Here is an 18,278-nt window from a genome sequence, read left to right as displayed (position 1 = left end):
GTTGATCGCAATGGAAGGCTAGGCTCATTTCCAAGACCATCAAGCTTAGAATTATAGGTTAAAGGTTAATCAAAAAGGTGCAAGCTTGCTTAAAGAAATCCTTTCCAACATCTGGAGTTTAATTCAGAGAAAATTATGAACAGGAAGCCTTGTCGATCATTTTGCAATGGCATGTGGAACCACTTCAACAGCATGTACAGCTTCTGATTTAAGGACTGATAAAAGGCTCGTCTGTACATTTTCAATAATTAGAAACGAGAGAAGCAAACAGAAGCCCAATCACAAACTGGTTTTGATCCAGCAGGGCTGTGATCAATGGGTCTGGGAACAAAATTCCAAATCCTGTAGTACTCACCTCTCCCAAACACTAAGATGAAGGGCCTTTAAATTTAATTGCTTCCATGACCCATGAATTAGTTGGGACTTCAAATTATTTTGTTACATTATTTACTGAATTTAGAAGTTTCTGAATTAACACGTTATCTTCCAATATCACCTAGGTCCCTGCAAGGTTGCATGTCTCACCTGAAGCCTACGATTGGGCACTCTTTGCAGATGTTGCACTTTGCCTGATGTTTTGCAGTTTCAGCAGCTGCCACACGGTGCAGAACAGGTAGCCAGACCATAGACTGAGGCTCCAGTCTCATCCACTCTACAAACTGTTCAGCATCAATCTCTGATTTGTTTTGACCCTAAGAGGCAAATGAAAGACCAGCTGTTTATTATCTGATACCCTCAATGAGACATTAATATTGAGCTTTTTGACATGGTTTTCACTGGATTGGTATAATTACAATTCAAAATATTAACTATTTTATACAGATGTTAACCTTAGATTAGTGGTGGCACACTTGGCCTCTGGACCTAAAGGTTGTGGATCCAATCCAAAAGATGAACACAGAATCTAGAGTGCCACACTGTCAGAGGATCAATCCTGAGGGAGTGAATCACTGTCGGAGAGGTGGTCCTGATGGAGTTCTGGACAGTTGGAAGGGCAATACTAAAGGAATGCTGCATTGTTACAGGTGCCCAATCAGATATTAAATAATAGATCCCTTTTTCAGATGGGACATTAAAGATCCTACAGTTCCTGAAAAATTGCAGTGTTCGCTCAGTGTTGATGCCAGCATCTGCCGTCAACCAACAACATTCAGAAAAAAACAGATTTGCTGGTCAATCATTTTGTTGCAAGTTATGAGATAATGAGATAAGGGCAGCACGGTAGCACAAGTGGCTAGCACTGTGCCTTCACAGCGCCAGGGTCCCAGGTTCGATTCTCCGCTGGGTCACTGTCTATGTGGAGTTTGCACATTCTCCGTGTGTGCGTGGGTTCCTCCGGGTGCTCCGGTTTCTTCCCACAGTCCAAAGACGTGCAGGTTAGGTGGATTGGCCATGCTAAATTGCTCTTCGTATCCAAAAAGGTTAGGAGGGGTTATTGTGTTGTGGGGATAGGGTGGAAGTGAGGGCTTAAGTGGGTCGGTGCAGATTCGATGGGCCGAATGGCCTCCTTCTGCACTGTATGTTCTATGTTCTAATGCTGCACATTTATTGGTTAATGCATTTGCTGAGGTATGTCAATGTACTTCAAAATGTAATTTATGAAAAGGGGTTCAAGATGTGTCTCAGAGGCGTCATAAAACGCTTATATATATGTAAGTTTAAGATACAACTCAATTTTGCAATGAATTAGGCAGAATTATCTGATAGTGTATGCATAATGTAGAGATAGACTGCACTTAAATAACTGCCACAAAGACAGCCGACCAGAGGTGTAGTAAATGGAGGGGTTAACTAGCAATGTGATACAGGCAACAGATCACCCAGAAATCTTGTGTAGACATTTGTTGTTGAAAACTGCAGTATGGGAAAATTCCACTCACTAATTGCTCCCATATAAGTGCAACAATATTTGAATAGAGTTGTGGATTGGTTGAATGCGAAAGAACAAGGAAATAAGATGAATGGTCATGCAAAAAGTTGTAAGTGGCTTTATTTGTTAAAAAAAGGTTCTTCAAAAACCTTCACCCCCTTTTACAAATAGAAACGATCTGCAACTTAATTGCAATCTCGGGCAGATCCTGAGAAGCATTTTTAACACCAAAGTGAGCGATGTCAGTCGTGAAGAATGGGACTCTTGCCATTTAAGGTTACCAGTGTCAGCATCATACACTTCCAGGTCAGTGATTGCACAGGCAGATACACAGCAAAACTTCCTCCACTGTGCTTCAATAATTGTGCTTTGATCTCAACTTTACAAAGTGGCATTACCCTATGAACTATCCTTAGGTCAGTCTGATTGACATTATCAATTAGTGTTGGATTGAAGATGGTCTTTTGTTGTACGCTCTTGTCTTTAGAAACTGGAGTAGAGCACACTTACGTGTTGGAAGCAACTGCGGACACTTGGTTCGATGTTGCTGCCTCCAAATGAAGCTATTTCCCCCAGTTGCCGAGGGATCTGGACTGCATCGTGAAGCAAAAGGCTCAGGCTTCGTTGGTCACACGAATCAGTGGATTCAGCTACTTGTTTGAAAAGATCTGCAAAATTTATCAATAAGAAAAATACTGATTTTGCTAATCTTAAGAGAGGCAGTTGAGAATTCAATGCATTCAATGTGTTTACCTCGATTACTGTGCTTTGTATAAGATATTAAACATTTCTCTCTCTACTGATAGGGAGTATAAATTCATTATTTTTTGATCCTTGATTCTACATTTGCGATCAACTTTGAAAAAAATGTGTTTGTTTAGATACAATATTGTATGCTTCTCTGAGGAAGTCCCTTCAACAATTTCTTTCTTCTTTTTTAAAATATATTTTATTCAAGATTTTTTGGCCAAACATAACAGTACATAGTTTTTCTTTTAAACAACAGTAAAGCAATATAAATGTATTAAACAAGTAAATAAATAATATATAAACAGAAACAAAAACAAAACTAAATGGCAACTGCCTTGTCAAAAATAGTTACTCTCCAAAGGTACAATCCAACAGTCCAGTATACATTACCTATAACAAATGTCTATACATATACAATGACATCCCTAAGAGCCCGCCCAGATCCTTTATAAACCCTGCCATGTCGTTTATCCAGGTCTCCACGCCCGGGGGGGTTTGGCTTCCTTCCACATAAGCACTATCCTGCGCCGGGCTACTAGGGACGCAAAGGCCAAAACATCAGCCTCTCTCGCCTCCTGCACTCCCGGCTCTTCTGCAACCCTGAATATAGCCAACCCCCAGCTTGGCTCGACCCGGACCCCCACCACCTTCGAAAGCACCTTCGCCACCCCCACCCAGAACCCCTGTAATGCCGGACATGACCAGAACATGTGGGTGTGATTCGCTGGGCTTCTCAAGCATCTCCCACACCTATCCTCTACCCCGAAAAATTTACTGAGCCGTGCTCCAGTCATATGCGCCCTGTGTAGAACCTTGAATTGTATCAGGCTTAGCCTGGCACACGAGGACGACGAGTTTACCCTACGTAGGGCATCAGCCCACAGCCCCTCCTCAATCTCCTCCCCCAGCTCTTCTTCCCATTTCCCTTTCAGCTCATCTACCATGATCTCCCCCTCGTCCCTCATTTCCCTGTATATGTCCGACACCCTACCATCCCCCACCCATGTCTCTGAGATCACTCTATCCTGCACCTCCTGCGTCGGGAGCTGCGGGAATTCCCTCACCTGTTGCCTCGCAAAAGCCCTCAGTTGCATATACCGAAATGCATTCCCTTGGGGCAACCCATATTTTTCCGTCAGCGCTCCCAGACTCGCAAACGTCCCATCTACGAACAGATCTCTCAATTGTACTACCCCAGCTCTTTGCCATGCTCCAAATCCCCCATCGATTCTCCCCGGAACAAACCTATGGTTATTTCTTATCGGGGACCGCACCAAGGCTCCCGTCCTTCCCCCATGCCGTCTCCACTGCCCCCAAATTTTAAATGTTGCCACCACCACCGGGCTTGTAGTGTATTTCTTCGGTGAGAACGGCAACGGTGCCGTCACCATTGCTTGTAAGCTGGTCCCCTTGCAGGACGCCCTCTCCAATCTCTTCCACGCCGCTCCCTCCCCTTCTCCCATCCACTTACACGCCATTGAAATATTGGGGGCCCAGTAATAATCATTTAGGCTCGGTAGTGCCAACCCCCCCTATCCCTACTACGCTGCAAGAACCCCCTCCTCACTCTCGGGGTCTTCCCGGCCCACACAAAACTCATAATGCTTTTCTCAATTCTCTTAAAAAAAGCCTTCGTGACCAACACCGGGAGGCACTGAAACACAAAGAGGAATCTCGGGAGAACCACCATTTTAACCGCCTGCACCCTACCTGCCAGTGACAGAGACACCATGTCCCATCTCTTGAAGTCCTCCTCCATCTGTTCCACCAATCGTGTTAAATTAATCCGGTGCAAGGTTCCCCAATTCTTGGCTATCTGAATCCTGGCTATCTGAATCCCCAAGTATCGGAAGTCTCTTGTTACCTTCCTCAGCGGTAAATCCTCTATTTCCCTGCTCTGCTCCCCCAGATGCACCACAAACAACTCACTTTTCCCCATGTTCAATTTATACCCCGAAAAATCCCCAAACTCCCCAAGTATCCGCATTATCTCTGGCATCCCCTCCACCGGGTCCGCCACATACAACAACAAATCATCCGCATACAGAGATACCCGGTGTTCTTCTCCCCTAAACACTCCCCTCCACTTCCTGGAACCCCTCAGGACCATGGCCAGGGGCTCAATCGCCAGTGCAAACAATAACGGAGACAGGGGACATCCCTGCTTCGTCCCTCTGTAAAGCCGGAAATAATCAGACCCCCGTCCATTCGTAACCACATTCGCCATCGGTGCCCTATACAGCAGCTGTACACATCCGATATATCCATCTCCGAAGCCAAATCTCCTCAGCGCCTCCCACAGATAATCCCACTCCACTCTATCAAATGCTTTCTCGGCATCCATCGCCACCACTATCTCCGCTTCCCCCTCTGGCGGGGGCATCATCATTACCCCTAGCAACCACCGTATGTTCGTGTTCAGCTGTCTCCCCTTCACAAACCCAGTCTGGTCCTCATGTACCACCCCTGGGACACAGTCCTCTATCCTCGTCGCCATTACCTTGGCCAGAATCTTAGCATCCACATTTAAAAGAGAAATGGGCCTATAGGACCCGCATTGCAGCGGGTCTTTTTCCTTCTTTAGGAGGAGCGATGTCTTTGCCTCTGACATAGTCGGGGGCAACTGCCCCCTTTCCCTAGCCTCATTAAAGGTTCTTGTCAGAAGCGGGGCCAGCAAGTCCATATACTTCCTATAAAATTCCACCGGGAATCCGTCTGGTCCCGGGGCCTTCCCCGCCTGCATGCTCCCAATCCCTCCATCTCAATCTGTGCTCCCAGTCCTGCCCTCTCCCGCTCCTCCACCTTAGGGAATTCCAGCTGATCCAGAAAGCACATCATTCTCTCCTTCCCTTCGGGGGCTGAGCTTTATATAATCTTTCATAGAATACCTTGAACACCCCATTCACTCTCTCCGCTCCCCGCTCCATCTCTCCCTCCTCGTCTCTCACCCCCCCTATCTCCCTCGCTGCTCCCCTCTTCCTCAGTTGGTGGGCCAGCAACCGGCTCGCCTTCTCCCCATATTCATACTGTACACCTTGTGCCTTCCTCCATTGTGCCTCTGCATTACCCGTAGTCAACAAGTCAAATTCTACATGTAGCCTTTGCCTTTCCCTGTACAGTCCCTCCTCCGGTGCCTCCGCATATCGTCTGTCCACCCTCAAATTTTCTTTCAGCAAACGCTCCCTTTCCCTACCCTCCTGCTTTCCTTTATGTGCCCTGATAGATATCAGCTCCCCTCTAACCACTGCCTTCAATGCCTCCCACACCACTCCCACCTGAACCTCCCCATTGTCGTTAAGCTCCAAGTACCTTTCAATACACCCCCTCACCCTTAAACACACACCCTGATCTGCCAATAGTCCTATGTCCATTCTCCAGGGCAGGTGCTGTTCTTTTTCCTCCCCTATCTCAAGGTCCACCCAATTTGGAGCGTGGTCCGAGATAGCTATTGCCGTGTACTCCGTCCCGGTCACCTTCGGGATCAGCGCCCTTCCCAATACAAAAAAGTCTATCCGTGAATATACTTTATGGACATAGGAGAAAAACGAGAACTCCTTACTGCTAGGCCTGCTAAATCTCCAGGGGTCTACTCCTCCCATCTGCTCCATAAAGTCCTTGAGCACCCTAGCTGCAGCCGGCCTCCTCCCGGTCCTGGACCTCGATCTGTCCAGCCCTGGGTCCAGCACCGTATTAAAGTCTCCCCCCATTACCAACTTTCCCGCCTCTAGGTCCGGGATACGTCCCAACATTCGCCTCATAAAATTGGCATCATCCCAGTTCGGGGCATATACGTTCACTAGAACCACCGCCTCCCCTTGCAATCTGCCACTCACCATCACATATCTACCCCCGCTATCCGCCACTATGGTCTTTGCCTCAAACAGTACCCGTTTCCCCACTAATATAGCCACCCCCCTGTTCTTTGCGTCTAAACCCGAATGAAACACCTGCTCCACCCATCCTTTGCGTAGTCTGACCTGGTCTATCAGTTTCAAATGCGTCTCCTGCAACATAACCACATCTGCCTTTAATTTCTTTAGGTGTGCGAGTACCCGTGCCCTTTTAATCGGCCCGTTCAGCCCTCTCACGTTCCACGTGATCAGCCGGGTTGGGGGGGCTCTTTACCCCCCCCCCCCCCTTCCTTGTCGACTAGCCATCCCCCTTTTTAATCCAGCTCCTCACCCGGTTCCCACGTAGCCGTATCTCCCCCCGACGGCGCCCTCCCGCCTCGACCACCCCACCCCATACCAGCTCGCCCTTCTCCCCAGCAGCAGCAACCCAGTTAATCTCCCCCCCCCGCCCCCCGCTAGATCCTCTTCTAGCATAATTGCACCCCCCATGTTGCTCCCAGAAGTCAGCAAACTCTGGCTGACCTCGGCCCCCACTGTGCGAGGCCCCCTCCTTCCTGCTTCCCTGTTCCCGCCATGATTACCATAGCGCGGGAACAAAGCCCGCGTTTCCCACTTGGCCCCACCCCTAATGGGGTCCCAAACGTTCTTTTTCTGGCCCGCCTATTCCAGCTGCTCCTCCACAATAAATGTCCACGCCTCTTCTGCCGTCTCAAAGTAGTGGTGCTTCCCTTGGTGTGTGACCCACAGTCTTGCCGGTTGCAGCATTCCAAATTTGACCTTCCTTTTGTGAAGCACCGCCTTGGCCCGATTGAAACTCGCCCTCCTTCTCACCACCTCCGCACTCCAATCTTGATATACGCGGATCACCGCGTTCTCCCACCTACTGTTCCGAGTTTTCTTCGCCCATCTGAGGACCATCTCTCTGTCATTATATCGGAGAAATCTCACCACTATGGCTCGAGGTATTTCTCCAGCCCTTGGTCTTCGCGTCATAACTCGATAAACTCCCTCCACTTCCAATGGGCCCGTCGGGGCCTCCGATCCCATTAACGAGTGAAGCATCGTGCTCACATATGCCCCGACGTCCGCCCCCTCCGCACCTTCGGGAAGACCAAGAATCCTTAAATTCTTCCTCCTCGCATTATTCTCCAACACCTCCAGCCTTTCCACACACCTTTTGTGTTGTGCCTCGTGCATCTCTGTCTTCACCACCAGGCCCTGTATTTCGTCTTCATTATCAGCGGCCTTTGCCTTCACGACCCGAAGCTCCTGCTCCTGGGTCTTTTGTTCCTCCTTTAGCCCTTCAATCGCCTGTAATATTGGGGCCAGCAGCTCCTTCTTCATCTCCTTTTTAAGTTCTTCCACACAGCGCCGCAGGAACTCTTGTTGGTCAGGGCCCCATACTAGACGGCCACCTTCCGACGCCATCTTGCTTTGTGCTTGCTTTCCTTGCCGCTGCTCTTGAGGATCCTCCGCAATCCGGCCACTTTCCCCTCCTTTTTCCATCTGTGTCCAGGGGGAATTCCCTTCTGGTTTACCGCACAGTGTTTTTAGCCGTTAAAATTGCCGTTGGGGCTCATATTAAGAGCCCAAAAGTCCGTTCCACCGGGAGCTGCCGAAACGTGCGACTTAGCTGGTCATCGCCGCACCCGGAAGCCAACAATTTCTTTCTTGATTGTAAAGGTTAAAGTTCTAATTTTTCTTTGTCCTCTTCACCATTGCACCTTTTGCTTATATGTGCACCCTTTCTTATGCAAGGGATATTTTTCACTTTGTTGCCACACATGTAAAATGCTGTTGTGATGAGGAACTGGTCAGAAATGGAACCTTAGGTCATGAATTAAGCTTGTTATTATGGGACAATTGTTTTCAATTCATCTTCAAAATCTGCCCCTGCCCATAAGGTAGTTTATAACAAATACAGTGAGCATCTTACTATTGTACTTTGAAGTTGGATGGTGACTGGTTTCCACTGGTTAACTCTAGAATTCAGGCCATCACAAGCAGAATAACAAAGAAAAACACATTCACCCATTGTGCCAACAGGAACGAATAAGTAAATATTGATCAGATTATGAAGTACACCAATCTATAGCAAACACCACAAAAACTCGTTACACATACAAATATGAACTCCCAACCAGTGTTAGGTTGGTTATATAAATAGTAAATAGATATTAAACATTTCAAAAGTAATTTAAGAAGCACATCTTTAACTTCTTCAACAATATTTTAAAAACCCATTGGCACTGTTCTAAGGTTAGACAAGGACAGACATCATGTTCTGAATTATAATACAATACACTTCCTACTTAAATTAAAACTGAAGTCAAGTATAACTTTTAAAAGGCCTTACATTGATAATGCATAATAATACAATAGTCATCATCTTTTAAAATTGGGTTTCTTATCTCTTTAGATAGACTGGAAAATGGGTAGAGTGTGGGGTACGAAAGGGGAGAAATTCCTGCAGTGTGTGCAGGAGAACGTTCTGGAACAGTATATTTCCAGTCCTACCATGGAGCAAGCTGTGCTGGATCTGGTGCTAGGAAATGACGCAGGGCAGGTGGAGAACGTCAGAGTGGGGGAGCAGTTGGTAAATAGCAATCATAATATAATACGATTCAATATTAAAGTTGGAAAAGGATAAAATCAATCTCAGATTAAGATTCCAGACTGGAGAAGGGTAAATTTTAGAGGTCTAAAAGTTGAACTGGAGCAGGTTGATTGGAAACGCATTTTGGTGGATGAACCAGTGGATGAAAAATGGGAGACTTTCAAAGGAGAGATGAATAGGGTGCAAGCTAGGTATGTACCCATGAGAAATAAATATGGGGTATCTAAGCTAGAGTACCCTGGATGACTAATGATATCGGTGTTAAAATAAGAAAAAAGAGGCATATGATGCATGCTGGAATAATAATAGCAATAGAAATCAGGAAGAGTATCTCAAATGCAGGAGAGAGGCTAAGGCTGGACTAAGGAAGGCTAAGAGGAAGCATGAGGAATGGATGGCAGGCTGTGCTAAACCAAATAGCAAACATTTCTTCAAACATGGTAAAAGGATAGAGTGGGGCCCATAAGGGACAGGCAAGGTAAATTGCTCACTGAAGTGGAGGGTGTGGCAGTGGTACTAAATGAGTACTTTGCTTTGGTCTTTACCAAATTAGAATATGGTGACATGGTCCAGTTGAAAATGTGCGTGTTGAGCAACTGAGCAGCATAGTGATAAAGAAAAGGTGCTAAAAAAGCTGGCAGCACACCAAGTAGAGAAGTCGCTAGGCCCAGATAGGATGCATCCTACATTGCTGAGAGAGGTAATTTTGCGGAGCCGTTGACATAAATTTTCCAGGCCTCTCTGAACACAGGATTAGTCCCGGGGGACTGGAGAATTGCAAATGTGACACTGTTGTATAAGAAAGGGGAAAGGATAACCCAGGAAACTGCAGACCTGTCAGCTTGACATCAATAGTGGGAAAACTGATGGAGGCCATAACACGGGATGAGATAAATATACATCTCGAGAAAAATAAGTTAATACTAGACAGTCAACATGGCTTTGTCAAGGGCAATTCATGTCTGATAAATTTAATTGAGTTCTTTGACGACGTCACATAGGCAGTGGATGAAGGTAGTGCCATAGATGTTGTATATTTTGACTTTCAGAAAGCATTTGATACAGTGCGACATGGCAGGTTGAAATTAAAAATGTTTGGAATTGATATGTCCTTGGCAGCATAGATTAGAATTTGGCTATGCAATAGGAAGCAGAGGGTAGGTATAGATGGGCATTTTTCAGACTGGACACGAGTTGAAAGTGGTGTTCCCCAGGGCTCAGTGTTGGGACCCTTGCTTTTTCTAATTTATATAAATCATTGCGAGGTGGTTGTTCAGGGCAAATTCTCTAAAGTTACAGATGATACAAGCCAGGGAGAATAATGAATTGTGAGGACGACGCTGAGTGACTTCTGAGGGACATTGACAAGTTGGTCAAATGGGCAGACACCTGGCAGATGAACGTCAATGCAGTGAAGCGTGAGGTAATGCGTTTTGGTAGAAGAAACATGGGGAGACAATATAGGCTCAATGGTACAACTTTGAGGGGAGTACAGGAGCAGAGGGACCTCGGAGATCTAGTGCATAATTCTGTGAAGGTGGCCAGGCAAGTTGAAACAGTTGCTGAGGCTTATAGGGTCCTTGGGTTTATTAATAGAGGCATTGAATATAAAATCAAGGAAGTGATGCTGCACCTCTACAAATCATTGATCAAACCACATTTGGAGTTTTTTGTGTTCAGTTCTGGGCATTTTATTTAAGGAAATATGTTAAAGCCCTGGAGAGAGTGCAGAGGAGATTTACTGGACTGATTTTTTTTTCTCTCAGGAAGATTGAGAGTCTCTGGGTCTTCCAGATCCTCAAAAGGCAGTGGGAGCAGAGTCTTTGAATATTTTTAAGGCAGAGCTAGATGGATTCTTGATTAACAAGTGTGAGGTGGGGGGAATGATTATTGGAGGTAGACAGGAATGTGGGATTAAAGTTACAAGCAGGCTCGAGGCACTGAGTGGCTTCTCCATCGTGTGTTCATGTGTTGGAAGTACTTCAGAGAAGGTTTACTAGGTGGGTTGTCTTCTGAACAATGGGCTAGGCTTGTTTCCACTGGGGTTTATGAGAGTAAGAGGTGACTTGATTGAAACATGTCAGATCCTGAGGGGCCTTAACAGTATCGATGTGGAGAGGATGTTTCCGCATGTGGGGGAATCTAGTACTCGGGATCACAGTTCAAAAATAATGCGTCACCCATTTAGGCCTAGATTTGTCTCTCAGTCTTTGGAACTCACTTCCTCAAAAGGCGATGGAAACAGAGTCTTTGGGTATTAGATATATTTTTTAATAAATTTAAAGTGCCCAATTCTTTTTTTTTTTCCAATGAAGGGGCAATTTTAGCGTTGCCAATTCATCTATCCTGCACATCTTTGGGTTGTGGGGGTAAGACCCACGAGAGAATGTGCAAACTCCACACGGTCAGTGACCCGGGGCCAGGATCGATCCCGGGTCCTCAGCGCCGCGAGTCTTTGGATATTTTAAATGCAGATAGAAATATGAGTAGGAGGAGGTCCCTCGGCCCTTCGAGCCTGCTCCGCCATTCATTATGATCATGGCTGATCATCCAACTCAATAGCCTAATCGCACCTCCCCCCCCCCCCCCCCCCCCCCCCCATATCCTTTAATGTCCTTCACCCCAAGTGTTATGTCTAACTGCTTAGTGAAAACATACAATGTTTTGGCCTCAACTACTTTCTGTGATAGTGAATTCCACAGGCTCACCACTCTTGACGGGAGAAATTTCTCCTCACGTCTGTCTTAAATGATCTACCCCATATCCTCAGAATGTGATAGATTCTTGATAAGGTGAAAGGTTATCGGGGGCAAGCGGGAATTTGGAGTTGAGGTTACAGCCATGATTTCATTGAATGACAGAGAAGATTCAAAGGACATGGTGGCCTACCCCTGCTCCTAATTCGTATGTTTGTATCTTTTGTTTTTAAATTTAGAGTACCCAATTATTTTTTTTCCTTAAGGGGCAATTTAGTGTGGCCAATCTGTCTAACCTACACACCTTTGGGTTGTGGGGGTGAAACCTACGCAGACACGGGGAGAATATGCAAACTCCACACAGACAGTGACCCGAGGCCGGGATTGAACCCAGGTCCACAGCGCCGTAGGCAGCAGTGCTAACCACTGTGCCACCAGTGCTAACCACTGTGCCACCAGTGCTATGTTTGCATCCATAGTGACTGAGCATCTGCTTAGATTTGTATCGACCATGACTGGGTCGGTACTCACATTCAGATCTGCAGTGGCCAAGTTGTTACTTACACTTGTATTTTTCCTCCAGGTGACCCTTCGATAGACACATCAAGCCAATTTTCAAAGACAGCACTCCAATTCTTCCACTCCTCCCCCTGGAAAAGATAATTCATAGATTAGCTTCACTTATTTGAATAGAGCACAGGCCCACTTTGATTGCCCTGTGTTAGACATGCACAGCAATAAAAGACAAGTATGCTTTCACTTTAATTAAAAGTATATACTTGGCCTCAGGATCTTAATCAGATTTTTAGAGGTTGTATTCCACCCCTTTCTCTTCACAAATATTGCGTTACCTCCTCCACCTGTGTGAAATGATTTGTATTGCAATCTGAAGGGGTTGTACGTGGCATTTAATATATGAGCTTTCCTTGCGGGAGTCTCAAGTTATTCTTGAGACTCAAATAATGTCCAACCAGTACAGCAGTATAAAGCCACACATCAGGTCTCAGAGGGGTTTGTGTTACCAGCTCTCACTGTGTGAGGTTGAGGAGGGAATGGAACTGCTTGATGATTACTGACTGGTACTGAATGGGAAAGAGTGGGAAACTCTGGCTCATTTCCCTTCCAAGCACAAGGTCAGCGTGATCATCTACAATTTGAAAATCCTACTGGAAGAGGTTTCTATGTACCATCTAAAAAGACAAGGTCAGCAGACAAATGGAAACATGACCACCTGAAGGTTACCCTCCAAGCCACACACCATCATGAGTTGGAACTATATTGCCATTCCTTCATTGTTGTTGGGTGAAAATCCTAGAGCTCCCTCTCTAACAGCACCAAAGGTGTACTTACACCACAGAGATTCGGCGGTCAAGAAGGCCGCTCACCACCACCTTCTCAAGGGCAATTAGGAATGAGAATAAATGCTGGCTGAGCCAGGAACACCCAAATTCTGTTCATGAATTTTTAAAGAACAGAGCGCTGTCCAACTTCCTATGAGCATTGTTAAGAGTTGGCAGAATTCTCTCAGCAGCTGAAGCATTTTTAACTGGCAATAAATATTCTGGTCTATATTATTGACTAAGGGAGGTCCTCGCACTGTCATTGTTCAGCTACAAACAGATAATATTTCCCTCTTTGATTAGGAATTTTTTCATGGGAGACATATGTCACAGGACGCTTGTGTAGCCAAGGCATTTTTTTCAGGTTACCCTGCATAATGCAGCCAATCCTCCACTGAAAAAGCAACACATGATCACAGAAATTAATAAAGGAAGGGGGACTTTGGGTGACATCAAAAGATGGCTCCCACCAGGGTATTTGTTTTTGAACCCTTTTACCCATTTTTCAGAGATTTTGGTGTTCAAACCCAGCTGGTCGAACTACATGGCAGTTATTCAATGGAGTTATGTCGAAAGTCTCGACGAAATAGCTCAGCGAGGGAACCGGAAGGAGAGAGGATGGCAGAGGCGGCCGCGTCCATCATGGCAGACACGCTAGCTGTGGCGATGGTGCAGGAACCAGAAAAAGTTTGAGAAGCAGACCGACAGGCAACTTGAGCAGTAAGGCAGAGATGAAGGAGTCATTTAAAGCCACATCGAGGAGGCATTGGGCCTCATCGGAGAGCAACTGGGTAAAACTTTGTATGTGTGAAAGAGCAAGGCGGGACACTGAAGGACGTGGTGGAGGCCTTGTCGCAAAATATGGAGTTGTTAGCCTTGCTGGAAGTGGAGATACTGCTTGTGGCGGAGAGCAACAAAGACCTGAAGGCAAACTTTGAGGACTTGGAGAACAGGTTGAGGCGGTTGAACCTCAGGATTGGGGAGCTGCTGGAGGGAGTGGAGGGCTCAAGGCCAAGCAAGTACTTCTCAGAGATGTTCTCTTGGCTGGGGGGGGGGGGGGGGTTGGCGGGAGAGGAGGAGGTGTTCCGGGGTTGGATAGAGCCCACTGGACGCTCAGGCAGAAGCCTCGGCCGAATGAGGCACCACAGGCAGTGATTATTTCCTTTCATAGGTTCCAGAAGAAGAAGCAGGTCCTGGAGTGGGCAAAGAAGAACCACAATATTGACTGGGAAGGGCACACAGTGGGGATCTACCAGGATATTGGGACATAGATGGAGGCAAAGGTGGTAATGCATAACAAAGGTGTGCGAATCAGGGTGTTGTATATAGCGCGATTGAGAGTCCCAATTGACTCCCAGACCCCGGCCCGTCGATTCTCCGGTGCCGATTCTCGGGCGTCTGCGAGATCGCCGCCGCGCCGGTCGGGGGCCGGTTCAATGGCCCCCCCGGCAATTCTCCGGCCCTCGACGGGCCAAGTGCCCGCCGGGATCAGCAGAGTCCCGCCGGCATGGGTTACATAGGGTCCCATCCGGCGGGACCTCGGAGTTCTGTCTGCGAGGGCTGTCCTGGTGGGGGGACGGGGGGGATCCGACCCCGGGGAGGGGGGGGGACCTCCACGGTGGTCTGGCCCGCGATCGGGGCCTACCGATCGGCGAATGGGCTAGTTCCGTGGGAGTCTATGTTCCTTCGCGCTGGGCCCCTGTAGGGCTCCGCCATATTGCCCAGGGGCCGGCACGGAGACAGAAACCCACGCACATGTGCGAACTCGTGGCGGCCGTGGCGCGCCAGCTTTCGGGCGCCGGAGCTGTGGAGACCACTCTGGCGCCGTATTAGCCCCGAGAAAGGGGTGGATAGCTGCCAGGTGAGGCCCATTGACGCCGGAGTGGCTCACGCCACTTTTCACACTGGCGTCAGAAGTTGGCTGCAGGATTGAAGAACCCGGCCCATTTCTTTGAAACACTGGAGCAGGCAGAGCACTTCATTAAAGAGAAAGGACTGGGACTGGTCTGAGGGCCGAAGGGAACTTTTTATGTGAAAGACAGGATGGGGTTGCTGACAATGTCGTATTGCAATGTGTTAATGTCTCTTATTCTTATTTTTACTTGGATGTCAGGGTTGTAAAAGGGGTGTTTGATGTGGTACTTGGAGGGGAAGAGGAGTATAGTAAGGACGTTAGGGCACCTGGGTGGGGAGGGCATGCCAGGGAGAATTATGTTCTTATTTTGGTTGGCTTTTTGGGTGGAGATCCTGTATGGGGGCTACTCACTAGCAAGCAGGCGTAGTTAGAGAATGGGAATGGAGTACATAGAATTACATAGAACATACAGTGCAGAAGGAGGCCATTCGGCCCATCGAGTCTGCACCGACCCACATTAATCCCTCACTTCCACCTTATCCCCGCAACCCAATAACCCCTCCCAACCCTTATGGACACTACGGGTAATTTATCATGGCCAATCCACCTAACCTGCACGTCTTTGGACTGTGGGAGGAAACCGGAGCACCCGGAGGAAACCCACGCAGACACGGGGAGAACGTGCAAACTCCGCACAGACAGTGACCCAGCGGGGAATCGAACCTGGGACCCTGGCGCTGTGAAGCCACAGTGCTAATCACTTGTGCTACCGTGCTGCCCACTAAGGAGTAGGAGGAGGGAATGTGACACGTTGAGCCAATTTTGATGAGGCACAGTGAGTCATTTTGTTTCTTTGATGGGGGAGGGAGCTAGACAAGGCGGCAGGTATTCTGCAAGCCTGGGGGTGGGGAGTAGAAAGCTACAGTGACCAGGGTATTTTCTTTGTCTCACTCTTGGGGTGGGGCCAGTGGCCACCTTGGAGGGGGGGGGGGGGGGTGATTTTAATAAATGAAAGGGTCCACTTCCAAGCGTGAAGGTTCTGGCTAATCAGGGCGGTCGGTACTTGATGATTGCAGGCACATTGGAGGGAAAGTCGATGGTGTTAGTGAATGTGTATGCCCTGAATTGGGACAATGTAAACTTTAATTTTTTTTAATAAACATTTTATTGAGGTATTTATGGTTTTATAACATTGAAGGAAACCAGTTATTTCTGATAGGTAAAAGGATTATTGATTTAGCCATTTTAAAATGAATTTTGACATGGGCTTTAGTATTTACATCAAACCGGTTATTACATCCTGCCGACTTCGTCGATTGTTGCAATCTACCATGCGGTTCAGTGTAGTCTCGTATACACTTTAACTCAGTAGAAATTTAAGCAACACGTCTCGGGTGCAAAATGAAATCTTTTATTGTGGTTACAAATCAAATGTTCTCAATAAAGCCCCTGCCAGCAGAAGACTTTAAGAGATATAATCAAACTTAGTGGCTTACAAACAAATTGAACTTTCAAAAATACAGTAATGGTTTCTTGCTCAAGGCAAACAGCTTGCGCAGAGTTTAGAGTTATGAGTAGAAATATGGAAATACGAAATAAGGATAGCGAGTAGTTGGATAAATAGTATAGAGTGATCCCCGAATGAAAATGGCTGCCCGGACCTCTATCTTTAAGGAAAATGATATCAGTCTGACTCCATCAGTTCCTACCCCTGTAATGTGTTGATTGGTTTGGATGAGTCTAAAATGCATTTGATTGGGTGGTTAGTTGTCAATCATCAATGTGCAACATAGATGTGAATATGTTGCATCTTTGGGTGTTTGCTGTGTATTGGAATGTGACTTACACTTTTAATCAGATCTGGTTTCTGCTGGCTGCTATACTTATTCACATTTTGAACAATGGTAAATTCATGTTAACTTATGGAGCGCTTTTTTGACCTTTATTGAATTGTTTCATTTGCTTCTAGTAAGGCTGCAAACGTTTCAAATGTTTCAAAACTATGTTTTTATTATTGTAAGCTGTATGCTTTGTAATCTGAGGTTGTGTTTGCAGTATCATGATGGAATTCATTTAAAAATGAATTTTACATCAAAATGGCTAAATCAATAATCCTTTTACCTATCAGAAATAGCTGGTTTCCTTCAAACAGTAACAAAGAAACAGTGTACATACAATTATAAACATAGTGCAAAAGCCGTCTTCCTCTCTCACAGATCCCACCTTTTCTAACCCCCTACTCTACACTAAACTAGCCCCACAGCACCCCCGCCCCCCTTTTTGCTGACAGTTAATTTTCCCTAAAGTCGATGACGAACAGCTGCCACCTCCGGGCGATACCCAAACATTGACCCTCTCAAGGCGAACTTGATTTACTCCAGACAGAGAAAGCTAGCCATGTCAGTTAGCCAGGTCTCCGACTTCGGGGGCTTCGAGTCCCTCCAAACTAATAATATCCGTCTCTGGGCTACCAGGGAAGCAAAGTTTAGAACGCCTGCCTCTTTCTCCTCCTGGATTCTCGTGTCTCTCGACACCCTGAAAATCGCCACCTCTGGACTCGGCGCCACCCTTGTTTTTAACACCTTGGACATGAGTGACACCTGCAAACCCCTGCCAGAATCCCCTAAGCTTCGGGCATGCCCAGAACACATGAACATGGCTCGCTGGCCCTCCCGCACACCTTGCGCACCTGTCTTCTACCCCAAAGAACCTGCTCATCCGGGCCACTGTCATGTGAGCCCAGTGAACAACCTTAAGCTGGATCAGGCTGAGCCTGGCACGTTGTGGACGCGTTGACTCTACTCAATGCATTCGCCCAGAGACCATCCTCTATCTCTCCTCCTAACTTCTCTTCCCATTTGTGTCTCAGCTCCTCGGTCTGTGTTTCCTCTGACCCCCATAAGCTCCTTATAAATGTCCGAAACCCTCCCTTCTCCCACCCATACTCTGGAAACTACCCTGCCTGTATCCCCCTTGGTGGTAGGAGCAGGAAGGCTGAGACCTGCCTGCGTAGGAAGTCCCGCGCCAGCAGGTACCTAAATTCATTCCCTCCCGCCAGTTCGAATTTCACCCCCAGTTCCCTCAAGCTGGGAAAGCTTCCCTCGATAAACATATCGACCATCCTCTCGATCCCTGCTCTCTGCCATCTCCGGAACCCTCCATCTAACCTCCCCGGGGCAAACCGGTGATTATTGCAAATTGGAGCCCAGACCGATGCTCCCTCTGCTATCACATGTCTCCTCCACTGCCCTAAGACTCTCAGGGTCGCGACCACCACGGGGATGCTGGAGTAGCGTGCC

The 18,278-nt window shown here is 47.1% G+C and overlaps 1 protein-coding gene across 5 annotated transcripts in view; it reads right to left on the bottom strand.

Moving 5' to 3' along the window:
- utrn (utrophin) overlaps positions 1-18,278 on the bottom strand; it is a 770,758-nt gene that overhangs the window by 63,485 nt on the left and 688,995 nt on the right. For all 5 annotated transcript variants that reach the window (XM_072507465.1, XM_072507476.1, XM_072507484.1 and 2 more), the window contains 3 exons: positions 12,349-12,434; positions 2,381-2,538; positions 526-692 (listed from right to left, as the gene is read on the bottom strand). In XM_072507465.1, coding sequence (XP_072363566.1) covers positions 526-692; positions 2,381-2,538; positions 12,349-12,434 — 411 coding nt within the window. The remainder of the gene's footprint in view (positions 1-525; positions 693-2,380; positions 2,539-12,348; positions 12,435-18,278) is intronic.

Source organism: Scyliorhinus torazame, chromosome 1, assembly GCF_047496885.1.
Source record: "Scyliorhinus torazame isolate Kashiwa2021f chromosome 1, sScyTor2.1, whole genome shotgun sequence".
NCBI lineage: Eukaryota > Metazoa > Chordata > Chondrichthyes > Carcharhiniformes > Scyliorhinidae > Scyliorhinus > Scyliorhinus torazame.
Note: the sequence above shows the minus strand (reverse complement) of the source record. Positions and strands in the feature narration are given on the sequence as shown.